The sequence below is a fragment of the Lithobates pipiens genome, unplaced genomic scaffold (genome assembly GCF_037356315.1).
Source record: "Lithobates pipiens isolate NorthernLeopardFrog02 unplaced genomic scaffold, aLitPip1_a1.2 Scaffold_16, whole genome shotgun sequence".
NCBI classification, from domain to species: Eukaryota; Metazoa; Chordata; class Amphibia; order Anura; family Ranidae; genus Lithobates; species Lithobates pipiens.
Window position 1 is genome coordinate 440801225 of NW_027507748.1, and position 20152 is coordinate 440821376.

The 20152-nt window shown below is 44.3% G+C and overlaps 1 protein-coding gene across 1 annotated transcript; it reads left to right on the forward strand.

Annotated features, from left to right (window-relative positions):
* The first annotated feature begins 259 nt into the window (after positions 1–259).
* Positions 260–15130, forward strand: GPR45 (G protein-coupled receptor 45). Its single transcript, XM_077482678.1, has 3 exons — positions 260–467; positions 11378–11427; positions 13255–15130. The coding sequence occupies exon 3, from the start codon at positions 13393–13395 to the stop codon at positions 14512–14514; it is 1122 nt and encodes a 373-aa protein (XP_077338804.1). The 5' UTR covers positions 260–467; positions 11378–11427; positions 13255–13392; the 3' UTR covers positions 14515–15130.
* Positions 15131–20152: the final 5022 nt, after the last annotated feature.

A 20152-nucleotide genomic window follows, 5' to 3' on the forward strand; every position in this document is an offset into this window, starting at 1 on the left:
CAGGGTCACGGTACACGGGGCATGTCCCCTCATACACAGGGTCACGGAACACGGGCATGTCTCCTCATACACAGGGTCACGGTACAGGGGCATGTCCCCTCATACACAGGGTCACAGTACACGGGCATGTCCCCTCATACATAGGGTCACGGTACACAGGACATGTCTCCTCATACACAGGGTCACGGTACAGGGGCATGTCCCCTCATACACGGCCTCCAGGGTACACAAGGACTCGTCCCCTCACACAGAAGGGGAGCAGGCGCAGCGCAGTGTGCACATCCTCGGCCCTCCCCTTGCAGACATTATAGAGCGGGGATTCATGGCAGCTGTGAGGGGGCCTGTGGCGGTGTGGCGGCTGTATATGAGAGGAGGTGGAGGGCCAGGTGTGGGCGCCCGTACGAGGGAGCTGATCTATTCCGGAGTATGTAGAGCGCACAGGAGGGAGGACAGCTGCATCCTACCAGGTACAGTGATAGGATGGAAGGAGAGAGCGCTGTGATATTCTGTGGTCAGTACCCTCCATGAATGTGTAGAGCGATGTACATAGGAGTGAGCAGACATCACACACAGTGCACCTCAATGAGGAGCCCAGCCGTGTACTGTACAGCAGGCCTGCACGTACACCTACAGAGCAATGGTCTGATTTCTATGTAGCTCTGGGCCTAGTGTGCCCTAATATGTAGATGAATAGTAAATACACTCATAATGCACTGCTCCCCAAACATGAACGATCCATATGGTATGATTTTGTAGTGTCATGGCAGACTGAGCAACAAATATCACAGTATACAATGGGAGTCATTACTACAAAGTGTGTATTTTTTTATCCTCTATGGTGGGACACAGTGATTGGAGAGTAACTTAACCACTTGCTGACCATGCTATAGCCAGATGACATCTACAGCGCAGCCAGGCCAGTTCTGGGAGGCATTGATGTCCTATCGTGGTCACGGGGCAAAGGTGGCACGCTCTGTGATTACAGTGTTCTCTGGACACAGCTAATCACAGATTGAGGTAAAGAGCCAATCAGCGGCTCTTTACCACATCAGCTGTGTCCAATCACATTTGATCATGATGTAAAACAGAAGCCGGTGTTCTGCCATATAGTCTCCGGCCATCATATAGTGTCCGCCCCGTACTGCGCATGCGCAGTATGGAGCAGACGAAGCTTCGGAAAATCTCTGAAGTTGAACGGCGCCTGCGCCGTGAGTGGAGGTGGTAGCCCCACCATCCAAGCACACATAGGGTTGTGAATATTAGAGGGCCCCCCGCGGGGGTGAGCTTCGCTCGCAACGCTGCGCTCGGCTCTTTTATATTCCTACTCTATGTCCACTTGGATAGTGGGGATAGAACCTGGACGCACGGCACAGGCACCGTTCATCCTCGGCAATTTTCAGAATCTGTGTTGCTGTGTACTGCGCATGCGCAGTACGCAGCGGACACTGTCGGATGGAGGACCTTATATGATAGGACACCGGTTATCAGCATTCCTTTCCTCATGCTAACAGCATGACGAGAAGACAAGAGAGCCGATAACTGGCTTGTGTAAAAGGGACATGAAACACTGATAATCAGGGCACTGATTATCAGTACGGTCCCCACAGTGCTGCCAATCAGTGCCTCCTCATTGGTGCCACCTATCAGTGCAGCCTATCAGTGCCACCTATCAGTGCAACTTCATCGGTGCACATCAGTGAAGGAGAAAAACTGTTTGCAAATTTGTAACAAACTATGAAAAAGTTAGTTTTTTTTCCAAATTTTCTGTTCTTTTTTTTTTTGTTTATTTATCAAAAAATAAAAAAACCCAGTGGTTATTAAATACCACCAAAAGAAAGCTCTATTTGTATGAAGAAAATTATAAAAATCTAATTTGGGTACAGCGTTGCATGACCGCGCAATTGTCATTCAGGGTGTGACAGCACTGCAAGCTGAAAATTGGCCTGGGCAGGAAGGGGGTAAAAGTGTCCAGTTGGCAAATAGTTAAACAACTTGATTGTATCAAACCTCCTGAAAACTGTGTATGATATATAACCCAATTGTCCATACATTTTTACTATTCTTGTGTCCTTTAACCCCTTCCCACCCCTAACCCAAACTCCTTAAAGAGGAAGTAAACCCTGATGGGTTTACTTCCTCTTTGTCTCCCTGCAAAGGTAAAGCATCGCATAGTAGCCCATTATGTGTCACTTACCTGACACAGGATCCAGCGATGTCACAGCTGTCCCCTGTAGTCCAGAGCATTCATCTTCTTCTGGGTATCGCTGCTCCAGGCACTCACAGCGCCAGAGCAGTGATGACGTCACTCCCACGCATGCGCACAGGAGCCGCCACTAACGGCTATAGTGCGCCGCTGTCTATGGCGCATACGCCGTAGACAGCTGTGACTGTCTTTTGGTAAATATCCCCTAAACCTTGTAGGTTTAAGAGATATTTCTTGGACCTACAGGTTAGTCTTGATCTAGGCTTACCTGTAGGTCAAAGTGGTTTGTAAGGGTTTACAACCACTTTAATAGAATCTAAATGCCAGGAGGCGGGCATTAGAATCACGTGACTACTATGATTGACTGTCACAGTGGTCACATGATTGGAAGCTCCCAATCACTGGCATCTGGAGCTTTCTGTGACATTTTGCTTACTTTTTGCACTGGGGGCACGCTCTGAGCACATAAAGCTAAACCCTATGGACGTATATACAGTTCAGGTTCATATATACAGTGGTGTGAAAAAGTGTTTGCCCCCTTCCTCATTTCCTGTTCCTTTGCATGTTTGTCACACTTAAGTGTTTCGGAACATGAAACCAATTTAAACAATAGTCAAGGACAACACAAGTAAACACAAAATGCAATTTGTAAATGAAGGTGTTTATTATTAAAGGTGAAAAAAAATCCAAACCATCATGGCCCTGTGTGAAAAAGTGATTGCCCCCTAAACCTAATAACTGGTTGGGCCACCCTTAGCAGCAACAACTGCAACCAAGTGTTTGCGATAACGTGCAATGAGGCTTTTACAGCGTCCTGGAGGAATTTTGGCCCACTCATCTTTGCAGAATTGTCCTAATTCAGTTACATTAGAGGGTTTTCGAGCATTTACGGCCTTTTTAAGGTCATACCACAACATCTCAATAGGATTCAGGTCAGGACTTTGGCTAGGCCACTCCAAAGTCTTCATTTTGTTTTTCTTCAGCCATTCAATGGTGGACTTGCTGGTGTGTTTAGGATCATTGTCCTGCTGCAGAACCCAAGTTCGTTTCAGCTTGAGTACACGAACAGATGGTCGGACATTCTCCTTCAGGATCCCTTGGTAGACAGCAGAATTCATAGTTCCTTTTATCATGGCAAGTCTTCCAGGTCCTGAAGCAGCAAAACAGCCCCAGACCATCACACTACCACCACCATATTTTACTGTTGGTATAATGTTCTTTTTATGAAATGCAGTGTTCCTTCTACGCCAGATATACTTGGACACACACCTTCCAAAGAGTTCCACTTTTGTCTCATTGGTACACAGAATGTTGTCCCAAAAGTCTTGGGGATCATCAAGATGTGTTGTGGAGAAATTGAGACGAGCTTTGATGTTCTTTTTGCTCAGCAGTGGTTTTCTCCTTGGAACTCTGCCATGCAGGCCATTTTTGCCCAGTCTTTTCCTGATGGTGGAGGCATGAACGCTGACCTTAACTGAGGCAAGTGAGGCCTGCAGTTCCTTGGACGTTGTTGTGGGGTCTTTTGTGACCTCTTGGATGAGTCGTCGCTGCGCTCTTGGGGTAATTTTGGGCGGCCGGCCACTCCTGGGAAGGTTCACCACTGTTCCATGTCTTCGCCATTTGTGGATAATGGCTCTCGCTGTGGTTCGCTGGATTCCCAAAGCTTTGGAAATGGCTTTATAACCCTTTCCAGACTGATAGATCTCAATTACTTTCTTTCTCAATTGTTCCTGAATTTCTTTGGGTCTCGGCATGATGTGTAGCTTTTAAGGATCTTCTGGTGGACCTTACTGTGTCAAGCAGCTCCTATTTAAGTGATGCCTTGATTGTGAACAGGTGTGGCAATAATCAGGCCTGGGTGTGGCTAGAGAAATTGAACTCAGGTGTGGACAACCACAGTTATAGTATGTTTTAACAAGGGGGGCAATCACTTTTTCACACAGGGCCATGATGGTTGGGATTTTTTTTCACCTTTAATAATAAACACCTTCATTTACAAATTGCATTTTGTGTTTACTTGTGTTGTCCTTGACTATTGTTTAAATTGGTTTGATGTTCCAAAACACTTAAGTGTGACAAACATGCAAAGGAACAGGAAATGAGGAAGGGGGCAAACACTTTTTCACACCACTGTATTTGGACACAGGCACAATTTTCATTCTATTGGCTCTGTATGCCACCAGAATAAAATTGAAAAGGAACAATCCAAATGAATTTGAAGTGCAGACTTTCAGCTTTATTTTAAGGGGTTGAACATAAATATCAAGTACAAACTTTAGGAACTGCAACCATATTTATACGCAGTCCCCCCATTTTCAGGGGCTGAAATGTAATTGGACAAATAAATATAATCATAAATAAAATGTTAACTTTTATTATTTTGATGAGAGTTCTTTACTGGCAATGACTGCCTGAAGTCTGGAACCCATGAACATTACCAAAGACTGGGTTTCCTCCTTTCTGATGCTTTGCCAGGCTCTAACTACAGCTTTCTTCAGTTGTTCTTTGTGGCTCTTTCTGCCTTTAGTTTTGCCTTCAGCAAGTAAAATGCATGCTCAATTGGGTTTAGATCAGGCGATTGAATCAGCCATTGCAGAATATTCCACTTCTTTTCCTTCAAAATCACCTGGGTTGCTTTTGCTGTGTGTTTTGGATTATTGTCCATCTGTACTGTGAAGCGCCGTCCAATCCACTTTGCTGCAGTTGGCTGAATCTGGACTGACAGTATATCTCTAAACACTGCAGAATTCATCCGGCTGCTTCTGTCTTCTGTCACATCATCAATAAACACCAATGACCCAGTGCCACTGGAAGCCATGCATGCCATCACACTGCCTCCACCATGTTTTACAGATGATGTTGTGTGCTTTGGATTATGAGCTGTTCCAAGACTTCTCAACATTTTTTTTCCCCTGTAATTCTGGTACAGATTAATCTTAGTTTTATCTGTCCAAAGATTCCTTTTTCAGAACTAATCTGGCTTTTCTATTCTTCAGGCTTATGCATGGTTTTCACCTTGTGGTGAACCCTCTGTATTTGCTCTCGTGAATTCTTCTCTTGATTTGTGTCAATGATACGCCCACCTCCTGGAGAGCATCCTTCACTTGTTTGGATGTTGTGAATGGGTTTTTCTTTACCATAGAGAGGATTCTTTGATCATCCAACCCTGTTGTCTTCCATAGACGAAGTCCAGGCATTTTTATGTTACTGAGTTCACCAGTGTGTTCTTTTTTCCTACGAATGTACCAAGTTGTTGACTTGGCCACTCCTAATGTTGCTGCTATCTCTCTGATGGATTTGTTTCGTTTTTGTAGCCTTACAATAAACTGTTTCACTTGCATGGACAGCTCCTTTGAACGCATGATGTAGGATTACATCAGTAGATTCCAAATGCAAATACCACAATTAGAATCAACTCCAGATCTTTTACCTGCTTAATTGTTGAATAAATTATGAAAAAGTAGCCCACACCTGGCCATGAAACAGCTTTTGATTAAATTGTCCAAAGGGGATGGCTATTCTTGAGAACCGTAACTCCTAAACCCTTCCTCCGATTTGGATGTACATACCCTCAAATAAAACCTGAAAGTGTGCATTTTCAGGCCATATCCACTATATAACTATAGCTTGAATATGCTTTGGTAAATACCTGGAAAAAAAAACAAAAATTGTGCCTCTGTCCAAATATATATGGACCTAACTGTATGCAGCCACTCTGCATTAAAGCCCACCCGCACAGAGGCCGAATATGTGTACAGCTGGTGAGAACATGTTAAAGCTTAAGTACACCCAAAAGAAAAACAGAAAAATCAGCACAAGGGACATATGTCAGGATCTCTGTATGGAGAGCTTACAATTGTCGTTCCATGTTTTATTCATAGAAGCTGTAGTACAGAGCCGCTGAGTGGAAGGGTGGGCATAGTCGATCTCTTTTGATGAAAGCTTGCGACAGCCCCTTATTTGTATTAACCCCCACTGTACCAGAAGGTTACAGTGGCAGGGGGTAGGAGAGGGGATAATGGATGGAGGAGAATTTCTATTAACCGCAGAGGCTTTAGCATAAAGGACATGTCCTACTGACTGTAAGTTATGTCCCTAGTGCTGATTTTTCTATTTCTTATTTTGGCTGCACTTAAGCTTTGATATATATAAGAAAAAGATTTTACATTAAGTACAAAAGTCTTATTTTGTGACAAGAATTAGCATCCAACAGGAGTTGTGAGCTTAAAGCGGTTGTAAACCAAAAAAAAAAAATAAATAAAAAAAAAATAAAAAAGATCCTATTTCTTTAAAAGATTGTTAAACAGCATTGTGTTTGTACTGTGTAAATTGTCCCATTGTATGATGTAAAATACCTGGTTGATCCCACCTGTTTCTGTGTCCCCCTGTGTTTGCTGACCACGGTAATTATGGCTGCTAATTCATGATACCATGGTTAGTTTACGTGCCTCCATCATCCCGCCGTGTTCAGAGTCCCTCCCCTCCCTCCCTGACTGTCAGTTACTGGCAGCCCCTCTGTAATAACAAGATATACTGTGATATACTGTATTTTTTTAAATGCAGCAAAAATACTGTCTTTCACATCACCGGTGTACAGTCACGTGACCTCTCGGATGATGTCAGAGGGTCACGTGACTGTACACCAGCAATGTGAATAAAGCTATTTAGCTGCATAATTTAAACAAACAAAGACACTGCACAGTATATCTTGTTTTTGGAGAGGGGCTGCCAATAATTGCAATCACTAATTTTACAGCCACTTTTAGCACTGGTTCATTGCGGTTTTGATACTTCAAAGCAGTGCGATTTCATGTGCAGCTTGCTGATATCTGTGTGACTTTATTTAATGGATGTCGATGCAGGTCGCACTGAAATCACACAGAAATAGTGCCTTTTTCAAAGTCGCTGCAACTTGAGTTGCAGTCATTTGAATGATTTCATTGCCACAAATGGGGTGCAACTTGTCATGTAACTTTGAACTGTCAAGTTGCATGACAAGTTGCACTGGTGTGAGCCAGGGCTCAATCTGAACTGCAAAAATGATTTTTATTTTTATTGAATACTTGTAAACCTCGGGCATGGAATATGAACAAAGTATACCCCTGTATAGTGTCTCAAATAAAAGCTCTAAGTGTAATTTCTATCTGCTGCTTCATTCCTTTGCAATCAACATGAATCGCTTCTGATGAGTTTTCCTGACACCGAGAGAAAAATGGTGACAGGGGAGGGAACTCCAGCTGGTTGACTGCCTCAGTTCTGTTCCTGTGTGCAATTAGAAGGTGGGTGTGTCCCTTCCTCCAATCAGCTCTCAGACCTCTCCTCACTGAGCTCTGCAGAGTGTAACTTCAGCTCTCCGTCTCCCTTTTTCATGATAGCTCAGACAAGCTTTCTAAATTCTGGACTTTGAACTGATGTAGAGAAGAAAGGGCTCCAGATAAACAGGTACAACTTATATAGGAGGCTTTGTTTAATCTCTGTGTATCACCTAAGGCTAGTCACTTCACTGGGTATATAGAAGGGTTTACAACCACTTTAACTTTCACTGCTAATGAACACCAATGCAGGGGGCTATTAATGTAGCATCTGACACCAATTTTGTGGGTTGTTATTTCATTCATTGAGTTACTTTTGTGTCTGCTGACATCAATGATGGGGAATTATTGCATCCACTGACACCAATGATAAGGGGTTATCATTATGTTCACTGATACCAATACTGGGAGTTATTATTGCGCTCATTGACACCAATGCTGTGGCTATTGTACTCCAACCACTTCAGTGTGGTACTCTGCCATATCTGCCAGAGGACCAACATTTTTTAGGCATTGAGGTGTGCTTTAGCCCTTTCATTTTGAATGGGCTGTCTAACTTGGTGCATTGCACCCCCAATGCACAAAAAATGCAGTGCTATTGTGTGGTCCCCTGGAAGTGTCAGGGGCCACACTTAACCCCCCTGGTGGTATTCCCGAGTCTGGCTCGGGGTGGAGATTTTTTACCAAAAGCGGTAACCCCGAGCCAGACTTGGGACCGCATCGCTGAATGCAGGGAGAGGTTTACTTACCTTGTCCCCTGGATCCAGCAATCTCCCCCCGCTGTACGAGCGGCTCGTCTTCCGCTTGGTGTATCATGGAGCCGATCTCTGTTCCCTGCAAGCGTTGCGACGCACGGGGACGGAGAACGGCGCCAAATTCAAAAAGTAAAACACACACATTACATACAGTATAATGTAATTTGCTGTATGTAATTATTTCACATCCCCTTTGTCCCTAGTGTTCTGCCCAGTGTTCTGCATGTAGTTTTATAATAGAAAAACTGTTCTTTATGCCTGGAAACTGGAGATTGCCCATAGCAACCAAAACTGTCCCTTTTACATCAAAAATGGTTTTAGACCAGCTAGAAAAAAGCGATAATAAATTAGAATCCATCGCAGAATTGAGCGATAGCGATTTGTGGGGAGATCCGCCATCAATTACTGAAAAGTAATGACAGTGACAATTCTGCAACTGAGCAAATTTCAGTGTTTTTGATTTGATTACATTATTGAATAATTGTTATTATTATTATATTATCATTTGGTATAATTATTTATAGTTATTTATTATATTATAATTTATGATTTCATTTTTCAAACTTTATCATACCCGGGATGTCTGCTAGACTCTGGTTTGGACAGATTTAAGTGAGTTATTCCTAAGAATTACAGGACTACAATATAAAACGCCAAATTTTCATGCAAAATAATTGTACCGCTTATAGCACCTAAAATCTAAAAATAATCGTACCGCCAGGGAGGTTAAAGTGATTGTAAAACTTGTTTGTTTTTTTCTATTAAAATAGCAACCATATTATACTTGCCTTCTCTGTGCCTTGGTTTTGCACAGAGCAGCCCAGATCCTACTCTTCTAGGGTCCCTGGCTTGAGCTTCTGGCCCCTCCCTCCTGTTGAGTGCCCCCACCTCAAGAAGCTTGCTATGGAGGCACCCAAGCAGAGCTGCAACTCTGTAAATCCATTCAGACACGGAGCCGTGGTTCAGCCCCACCCCCTTGCTCTCTTGATTGGCTGACTGAGTTTGATTTACAGCAGCGGGAGCCAATGGCAGGAGGGAGAGTCCTGGGTGGTAGAGGCACTAGTGGACATCGTGTTGGCTAGGGGTGCAACGGATCGTCACCAATCCGTGATCCAAACAGGTCACCCCATTCGGATCGGCACACGCTGCGCTCCGCGGCCTCGGCCTTAGGAAAGGCCGCAGCTTCAGCCTAGCTCTGGAGCAGCGGCCATCTTGGTGCACCCGTCGGATGTTTACAATGTGATCGCTCCGTCAGTTGATCACTTGTAAACAAACCAGCATCATGAGGTTCCTCTCCCCTCTCTGTACAGATCTGTACAGTAGAGGGGAGAGATCGGATGGCAGCAGCGCCGTGGGCTGCATCTGTAGTGCCCACAGTGCTGCTCTGTGACAATTGCAGTCACAGCCATCCCTCCATACTCTGCCAATACTCTGCTAATACCGTTCCAATACTCTGCAATACCCTGCCAATACCGTGCCATACCCTGCCAAACCCTGACATACTCAGCGATGCCCAGCCGTACCCAGCCATGCTCGGCCAATATTACAGTGGTGGAGATGATGTGGATATTGCAGTGGGGGAGATGTATATTACAGTGAGGAGATTGTGGATATTACAGTGGGGACTATATGGTGGTGGAATTTTCACAGGTTTTTGCAAATTCAAAAAAAATGATCCGATCCGTGACTCTGATCCGAGGAACGATCTGATCCGTGAGTTTTTTGATCCGTTGCACCCCTAGTGTTGGCTAGAGATGGGGCTCAGGTAAGTATTAGGGGGGCTGCAGCACACACAAGGCTTTTTATCTTGATGCATAGAATGCTTTAAGATAAAAAACATTCTGCCTTTACAGCCACTTTAAGGCACTCTCTAATTTTCAAGCTGACCACCACTGCTTTAGAGGTTTTTAAATGTTTTACTCACTAGAAAATCATACAAAGGGGCTGAATTACTAGAGACAAATAGACTGTTCACTTTGTATGGGAAGTTGCACTTTGCAAGGGAATTTTCCCCAGAGCTTCGTTAACAAGGTAAAGCTCTGCTAATTTCCACAATCCAATCATGTGCAAGTGATAATGCTGTTTTTTTTTTTTATTTTATTTCCCTTGCATGTGATTGGATAGTCTTTGCAAAGTGAAATTTCACCACATTTACTAAGCTCTAAGGAAAACTCCCCTGCAACATGTATAGCCTTTTTGCTTTTAATAAATGAACCCTAAAGAATCTGGTCACCATGGGTAGCATCTCACTAATATGGCTCATGTTCATGGGTGTAAAATACACTGGGTTCAGATCTGTACTATGTGTATGGATGTAAACGCACAAGTATTTAATGCTATGGGTCTACAATATTGAACGTTTTTACAATATTCACATTTTGTGAGATACTGAATTTTGGGTGCTCACTAGCTGAAAGCCATAATCATTAAAATTCAAAGAATAAAATGCTTGAAATATATCACTCTGTGTGTAATAAATCTATATAATATGAGTTTCACTTTGAATCGAATTTGTGAAATAAATTCACTTTTTGATGATATTCTAATTTTTTTAGATGCACCTGTATGTGCGTCTGGGTCCATAGCAGAAAAGATCTGCATCCACAGTCCAATTTTGATGATATTTTAAATGGATATGACCTATTGCTTTGTAGCCCTTGCCTAGTGAATTCAGGGACAAGAGGAGATGTAAACATAAACAATGTGTAGGTGTAGAATGACCCTGGCTAGCTAGTCATGAACGACTTAATGTTAAAGTGATTCTACACCTGCTTTGCTACCTACCCATTGTTGATGTTTACATTTCTCCCAGCCCATGAATGACTGGAGTCTGAGGTCATTGTGCACCTGTGCAGTCATTCATGGGCTGAGGGATATATACTGTATACATTAACAATCCACTATGTATGCATTCCAGCACATATAGACATAAGCATGTGTATGCCTGTATGAGTTGAGATGCACTGTGGACCAGTGTTTACAGGATATTGTAGGCAGCTGTATTTCCTGCTGTAAATACATATGTCTGTTTGCATAGGACCTAAGTATTAGTATGCAGTATTTTGATGTTTTAATACACTGATATGTATTTCTGTTTTCATTCACAGGCCTTTTTCTTCCTTCTCTCCTGGTAAATCCTGCGCTGTTGTTCATCCAAGTAAGGATTTTTTGTTGTTATAAATCATGTTCAAGTTGAAATAATAAAGTTATTGTTCATTAAAAGTTGTATAGTCTGTGGAAGCTTTCTGTGATGAGATTCCCATAATTACACTATTAGGGCCAGTTCACCCCAGATGCAGTTCCGTGCGCCGTGCACAGTGTTTTCCATGTATTCCAATGGCTCTAGTTCACACCATGCAGTCAGTTTCCGATTAGTTTCTGCACCTGAAACTGAGTGCATGGTGTGAATTAGAGCCACTGGAATACATGGAAAACACTGTGCATGCATTTTTAGTGCAGAAAAAAAGCACACGGAACGGAACTGCGTCTGGTGTGAACTAGCACTTAATGTTTTGAGTTAAGGGACATATCATATGTGTCTTATGTACTTATCTGTCGTTCTGTTATTTATGACTTGTCCCCTGCTAAGACTGAGAACTGAGCGATCAAAACACTGATCACTCAGCTTTCAGTCCTGAGCCTGTAGAGAGCCTTTTCTCTGTCCCTCCAGCTTCTGGTCCAGGCATCTGGGTGGATCCAGACATTAAAGTGACATCAGCTGACCACAAACGGCCTGCTGTTGGCTGAGAACAGGCCACAGAATTTACCTGAACAAACTTCCCTCCTGTGATCCATAGGAGAAACATAGCCAAATAGCTTTGGCCATACTTCTTCTTTAACCCCTTGCCGCCGAGTGTATGCAGATGTGCGTACTCGGCTTTCGGGGTCATACTGGGATGATGCCCGCAGCTGCAGGCGGCTAGGGACAGACTGGAATGAAGCCGTAAGCAGCTTCATTCCAGTGTAAACACTGAAGCGACGTCATGACTTCACTTCCCGTTTACTCGGCTGCCAATGGCGTCGGTTTAAAAAAAATATACAGTATTCAGAATTGCCGAAAACAGTGATCTGAATACTTTGAAATGCAAAGAGTGCCTGTCACCACCTGTTACTGTCACAAGGCATTAGGGGTGCAAAGGATCGTCACTGATCCATGATCCGAACGGTCAACCCGCTCGGATTGGCACATGCCGCGCTCCGCGGTCTCGGCCTTAGGAAAGGCCGCGGCTTCAGCCTAGCTCCGAAGCGGCGGCCATCTTTCTACACCCAGGCTGTTTATACTGATCGCTCCGACGGAGCGATCACTTGTAAACAAACCGGCCTCATGTCACGACGCCGGTTCTTCTCTCCCATCAGCAAAGAAAACGCATATGGAAGTCGCGCCCGCATATGTAAACGGTGTTCAAATCACACATGTGAGGTATCGCCACAATTCTAACACTAGACCTCCTCTGTAACGCCAACCTGGTAACTGTAAAAAAAAATTTAAAGTGTCGCCCTTTTGAGATTTTTATTACTGTCGTTTTTGTCATTCCACAAGTGTGTTCAATTATAAAGCATAAAATACATGTTTGGTATCCATTTATTTGGCGTAACATCATCTTTCACATTATACAAAAAAATTGCGCTAACTTTACTGTTTAGTTTTTTTTTTTTTTTATTTGTAAAAGTGTCTCATTTCCCAAAAAGTTGCGTTTAAAACACCGCTGCACAAATACCGTGTGACATAACATATTGCAACAATCACCATTTTATTCTCTAGATTCTCTGCTAAAAAATATATATATAATGTTTGGGGGTTCTAAGTAATTTTCTAGCAAAAAATACAGATTTTAACTTGTAAATGCCAAATGTCAAAAATAGGCTTAGTCATGAAAGGGTTAAATACCTTCCATTGTAGCAGATAAATAGGTTTCTTGTACTGTATGTGGCCAGGTATAATCTATGCAATTGTATTTATTACTGTTTTTTTTTGTCTTGCTAGGTTTGTTCAGATGCAGAATGTTTGAAAGATCTTTCTACTAACCTAAAAGAAATAAAAAATGGTGCAGTAATGTGTGACTTGTAATAAGTGAACATCGAAGAGAAATGAAAACAGGATTCTCCGTGCCATAGCTCTACCATGGGTTGCAATAGCACAGCCTTTGACAGCTGTGTGGTTTCCAGTGAGAATGAAACTATAACGAACTCAGATTCCAGATTTGCTGCATTCCCTACCCCACTCAGGATATTATTGGCAATAATTATGGTATTAATGATTGCCATTGCTTTCTTGGGCAATGCTATTGTTTGCCTTATTGTTTACCAGAAGCCAGCTATGCGGTCTGCAATCAATCTTCTACTCGCAACGCTGGCATTTTCGGACATCATGCTTTCCCTTTTCTGCATGCCTTTTACTGCAGTTACGATTATCACTGGGAGTTGGCACTTTGGCAGCCAGTTCTGCCAGATTTCAGCCATGCTGTACTGGTTTTTTGTCTTGGAAGGAGTTGCTATTCTACTCATTATCAGCGTTGACCGTTTTCTGATCATTGTACAGAGACAAGATAAACTAAATCCACACCGTGCCAAGATAATGATTGCTTCTTCTTGGCTGTTGTCCTTCTGTATCTCCTTTCCATCTGTAGTCGGCTGGACGTTGGTGGAGGTTCCAACACGTGCACCTCAATGTGTCTTGGGATACACAGAATTTTTAGCTGATAGGGCATATGCAGTCATGTTGGTTGTAGCAGTATTCTTTATCCCTTTCAGTGTAATGCTGTACTCCTATCTATGCATCCTGAACACTGTCAGAAGAAATGCTGTCAGGATTCATAACCATGCAGAGAGCCTCTGTCTGAGTCAAGTAAGCAAGTTAGGCTTGATGGGACTGCAGAGGCCTCATCAAATGAATGTAGACATGAGTTTTAAGACAAGGGCCTTCACCACCATACTGATCTTGTTCATTGGATTTTCTCTTTGCTGGCTTCCACACTCTGTGTTCAGTCTGTTGTCAGTGTTTAGTAGGACTTTCTACTACAGTAACTCATTTTATGTGATCAGCACTTGCATCTTGTGGCTTAGTTACCTCAAGTCTGTATTCAACCCTGTTATATACTGTTGGAGAATCAAGAAATTCCGTGAGGCCTGTATGGAGTTCATGCCCAAAACATTTAAGATTCTTCCTAAAATACGGGGGAGGACGAGAAGGAGGATACGCCCCAGTACTATCTATGTTTGTAGTGAACACCAGTCTGCTGTTTAACCCCTTGCCGACCAACCACAGTACATATACTGCAGCAGGGTGATCGCTACAGGCACAGTTATGTACTGGTACATCGCTGCCTGTTTCTGAGTTTCAACTGCGTGCCCCTGCCGGCCTAATCCCCTGTGATTTGACACAATGGGAGTTCATCAACAGATCCTGGCCAATGATTCATGTGTCGAATCACAGCCTAGAGTCCTGTGTTGATAAACAACACAGGGCTCTATACAGAGGGAATGATCTCTTTGTCTCTGTTCCCTGCAAAGCAGATGTTAACCCCTTCCCAGCCAGTGTCAATGGTTCAGTGACAGTGTATATTATTAGCACTGATCACTGTATTAGTTTCACTGTTGATGTCAGTGGCAGTTAGATCCCACAACATGTCCGTTTGTGTCAGATTGCCTGCTGCACTATCACAGTGCCACTGTAAGTCCATGATCACCGCCATTACCAATATAAAAAAAAGTAAATAAATAAAAATAGTTTGTAGACGCTATAACTTTCAAACAAACCAATTAGTATACACTTATTGGGATTTTTTTTTTTTTTTTTTACCAAAGACATGTAGCAGAATACATTTTCACCTAAATTTATAAAGAAATGTGATTTTTTTTTTTTTTTAAATGGGTTTATTGGATATGTTTTATAGCAGAAAGTAAAAAATATAATTTTTTCTTAATTGTTGGTCTTTTTTTCAGTTATATAATAAAAAAAATAAAAAATAAAAAAAAACCCAGTGGTGATCAAATACCACCAAAAGAAAACTATTTATACAATTTTTTTTTTTGGGTACAACGTTGCATGACCGTGCAATTGCTAGTAAAAGTAGCACAGTGCTAAATAGCAAAATACAGCCTGGTCATGGAGGGGGTAAATTGTTCTGTAGCTCAAGTGGTTAAAGAGATTTTCAGGGATAACTGTTAAGGTATAACTAAGGTCAAAACTTTTTTTTTTTCTTTTTTAGTTTTGGATAGAGAGGTGAGAGGTTAGAACCACTGTTGTTTTGTTTATTTTTTTTTATTGCTGTCTGTGTCTCTATTAGGCTTCATGTCTACTTTGACTGCCGGCGGGGAAACGCAAAACACGTTTTTCCGCTGTTTGCGTTTTCCTGAGGCTGCCAGTCAAATGGTCCCATTCTGAATGTGATTCTTCTGCGTTCAGGAGAGGGAGAGTGAAGCCTAACCCTCCCCTACTCTATCCAAAATGAAGAAAAAAAAAAATGTTTTGTCTTTAGATATTCTTTAATCGAACACAGAACACTACTTTTAAGTATTTGCCAAAAATCTTTTAGGTTTCTTTATTTATTGTTTAAATGTAATGCATGTATATTTTTCTTCTACTATCAGAACACTGTCCACCCAGAAGTTTACTGCTGCTGACATTCACATGCATTATTTAATGGTAATGTGCAGTGTTTCCTGACCTTCATAATGAAGTTTATGCTTGTACATCAATAATCTAATCAAATGCAACTTATATGTGAGGTTATATACTTGTATGCTCCAGAAGCAGCAAAAGAAAAAATGTTTGTATTGCACTGAATTATTGTACATATTTTTTCTCAAAGAAAACGGGAAATTATAACTTTAAGCAATATAAGAAATGGGTATATAACACAATTTGCAATAAAACCAGGAATAAAAGTAGCATTTCAATATATTTCTTTCTTACCTTTTGTTCTTCAGATGCCTTTGTAACACTGCTTAGGAGTATATATGGAAGCAAACACTGTACTCGTATGGCTATTTTGGTCATCTGATTGGCCACACCTATCTACCTCGCATTAGGTAAATGCAGACAGATTTAACAATGATGACCGTTGAATATATTACAGTATAGAAAAAAATCACTCCCCCTTTAAAATAATCTCATTTTGTTGTATTGCAGCCTGAAATGAATAGACACACATTTTTTGTTTTATCCAGCTGTATTTACTCAGTTTAACTTATAACATCCAAGTGAAAGATATAACACTACGTTATAACAATACGAAAAATCGGCGTGGGGGGTCCCCCCCCAGGTCCATATCAGACCCTTATCCGACCACGCTACCCGGCCAGCCAGGAAAGGGGGTGGGGACAAGCGAGCGCCCCCCTCCTGAGCCGTACCAGGCCGCGTGCCCTCAACATGGGGCCCCGCGGCCCCCCCACCCCAAAGCCCCTTGTCCCCATGTTGATGAGGACAAGGGCCTCTTCCCGACAACCCTGGCCGTTGGTTGTCGGGGTCTGCGGGCGGGGGGCTTATCGGAATCCGTAAGCCCCCTTTAATAAGGGGACCCCCGGATCCCGGCACCCCACCCTATGTGAATGAGTATGGGGTACAATGTACCCCTACCCATTCACCTGTTAAAGAAAAAAAAAAACAACACACAAGGGTTAAAATAGTTTATTGCACAGCTCCGAGGGTCTTCTCGCCGGACTCCTCCGCTATCTTCTGCTAGCTCTTCTTCACCTCCGCCCTCTTCTTCTGACTTCGGGGGTCTTGTCCCCCTCTTCGGTTCTTCTTGCCGGGCCACCGCGCCTTCTTCTAGCTCTTTTACAAGCGGTGGCCCGGTCTTTTGTCGCCGCTGCCGCCTTCTCTTCTCCTCTTCTGGAGATGTTGCCTCGTCACTGTCTCCGGTCACAATGAGAGAGACGCGGCGTGCGGCGACTTATATAGGGACATCAACGGATGATGTCACAGTCCCAGCATCCTCTGGGACTGTGACATCATAATGGGTGGGGACATCATCCGGTGATGTCCCTATATAAGTCGCCGCGTCTCTCTCATTGTGACTGGAGACAGCGACGAGGCAACATCTCCAGAAGAGAAGAAGGCGGCGACAGAAGGCTGGGCCGGCAAGAAGAACCGAAGAGGGGGACAAGACCCCCGAAGTCGGAAGAAGAGGGCGGCGGCGAAGAAGAAAGCCAGGCTCCTCTGCTAGTAAAAGAGCTAGCAGAAGATAGCGGAGGAGTCCGGCGAGAAGACCCCCGAAGACGGAAGAAGACCCCCGGAGCTGTGCAATAAAAACTATTTTAACCCTTGTGTGTTGTGTTTTTTTTTTTTACAGGTGAATGGGTAGGGGTACATTGTACCCCATACTTATTCACATAGGGTGGGGGGCTGGGATCCGGGGGCCCCCTTATTGAAGGGGGCTCACGGATTCCAATAAGCCCTCCGCCCGCAAACCCCGACAACCAACGGCCATCAACATGGGGACAAGGTGTTTTGTGGTGGGGGAGCCGTGCGGCACCCCCCCCCATGTTGAGGGCACGCGGCCTTGTACGGCTTGGGGGGGGGGGGCTCTCGCTCATCCCCACCCCCTTTCCTGGCCGGCCGGGTAGCGTGCTCGGATAAGGGTCTGATATGGACCTGGGGGGGGGACCCCACGCCGATTTTTCGGAGTAGGGGTTCCCCTTTAAGTCCATACCCGGTGACGGGGCCAGCGACGCCTCCTTCGCTGGCCCGGCTACCTGGAGACGTGCTCAAAATGAGCAGACTTTCCTCCGCGTGTGGGCGAGTCCGTTCATTTCAAAAGTACGGTGGATAGTTTGGCGGACTTAGTACGCCGTATTAGTCCGCTGCAAAAGTACCGTGTGTGGGCAAGCAGCTCGTTTGGTAAGTAGTCTGGCGGACTGTCCGCCGGATAGTCTGCTACGTGTGTACGCGGCATAAGCCATGCAAGGACATGCACTCTTTTCCCCTTCAACCACTGTGTGGTCATTTTTGCTGTGTGCTTTGGGTCATTGTCTTTTGGAAGGTAAATCTTCCCATTGACAACTTTTTGGCAGAGGGCAGCATATTTTCTTCAAGAATTTGACAGTATTTTGCCCCCTCCATTCTTCCTTCTATAACAGGATATTACCATCTCCATGCTTTACTGTAGGATTGGTGTTATTTGGATGGTTTTGCCTCAGACATATCGTATTGGTGTTGAAGCCAAATAATTCAATTTCAGTCTCTTCTGACCATAACACCTTTTTCCACGTGGTCTCAGAATCTTCAAGCTGCGTTTTGGCAAAGCTCAATTGTGACTTCATGTGGTCTTTCTTGAGGAGTGGCTTTTTCCTGCAACCCTCCCATACATGCCACATTTGTGGAGAATTTGTGATATTGTTGTCACATGCACACAATGACCACTCTTTGTCATAAATTCCTGCAACTGCTTCAGAGTTGCTGTAGGCCTCTTGGTAGCCTTTCTGACCAGTTTCCTCCTGGCTCTTTCATCCAGTTTGGAGTGACGTCCTGATTCAAGGAGGGTCTGTGTTATACCAAATACCTTTCACTTCTTAATTATAGACTTCTGTGCTTCTAGGCATTTATAATGCCTTTGATTAACAAGACAGAGTGAGAAGAAGAATACCCGTGCAATGTCCTTGGCTTGAACAGTGTTCGGTTGATGAGCCATGTGTCAAAATGGTTCTCAAACTTGGCAGATGATTCCGATCTGATGGTAAATGAGAACTGCTAACCGTATTGGCATCTCCTCTTTTCTCTGGGATCAGAGGGGTGGTGGCAGATGCTCCTGACTAGGGAGTGCAGTTCCTCAGTGGCAGGTCCCCAAAACACCACTTTTTCTCACGGAAGGCAATTCCGGCTTTCTACCGGCATGTGGCAGGCAATGTCCTTGCCTCGCTGGACAGGGCGGTCAGCGGTAAGGTGCATATTGCTGCTGACTCATGGTCCAGAAGGCATGGACAGGGACTTTGCTTGTCTTTCACGGCCCATTGGGTCACTCTTCTGGCAGCTGGGAAGGATGCAGGACAAGGTGCAGTAGTGTTGGAGGTTGTTCTGCCACCACGCCTCCAAAATGTTACTATTGGTTGTGACACACCTCTTTCCTCCACCCCCTCATCTTCTTCTTCCTCCATGGCCTCTTCCAGTGCTCCGTCCTCAGAACAAGCGGTGCTCCGTCCTCAGAACAAGCGGTGCTCCGTAGGCGTTCCAGGGGCTACGCAAGTACGCAGGCAAAACGATGCCATGCCGTGCTTGCGCTGGTTTGTTTGGGGGACAGGAGCCACACTGGGGCAGATGTTTTGTCAGCTCTGCAGGGGCAGGTCGAGAGGTGGTTGACGCCACGCCAGTTTAAGCCAGGAATGGTGGTTTGCGACAATGGCACCAACCTCCTCTCCGCCCTCCGACAGGGACAACTGACCCATGTGCCCTGTGTGGCTCACGTCCTTAACCTGGTGGTGCAGCGGTTCTTGGGCAGGTACCCGGGCTTACAGGATGTCCTGAAGCAGGCCAGGAAAGTCTGTGTGCATTTCCGTCGATCATTTAATGCCTGTGCTCGGCTGGCTGAGCTCCAAAAGGAGTTGAACCTGCCCAAGAACCACCTTATATGTGACATGCCCACCAGGTGGAACTCAACGTTGGCCATGCTGCAGCGACTGCACACGCAGCAGAGGGCCATCAATGAGTACCTGTGCGACTATGGCACCAGGACAGGGTCAAGGGAGCTCGGTTTTTTCTCACCACGCCAGTGGGGCATGATCAGGGATGCATGCACTGTCCTGTCACCGTTTGAGGAGGCCACAAGGATGGTGAGCAGTGACAGTGCATGCATCAGTGACACTGTACCTCTTGTCCACCTCTTGGAGCATACGCTGCGTGGAATAATGGACATGGCACTTGAGGCAGAACAGAGGCAGGAAGAGGA

What these genes read in the sequence shown, in the direction of transcription:
- GPR45 (XM_077482678.1), top strand. Translation starts at nt 13,393, where the DNA reads ATGGGTTGCAATAGCACAGCCTTTGACAGCTGTGTGGTTTCCAGTGAG.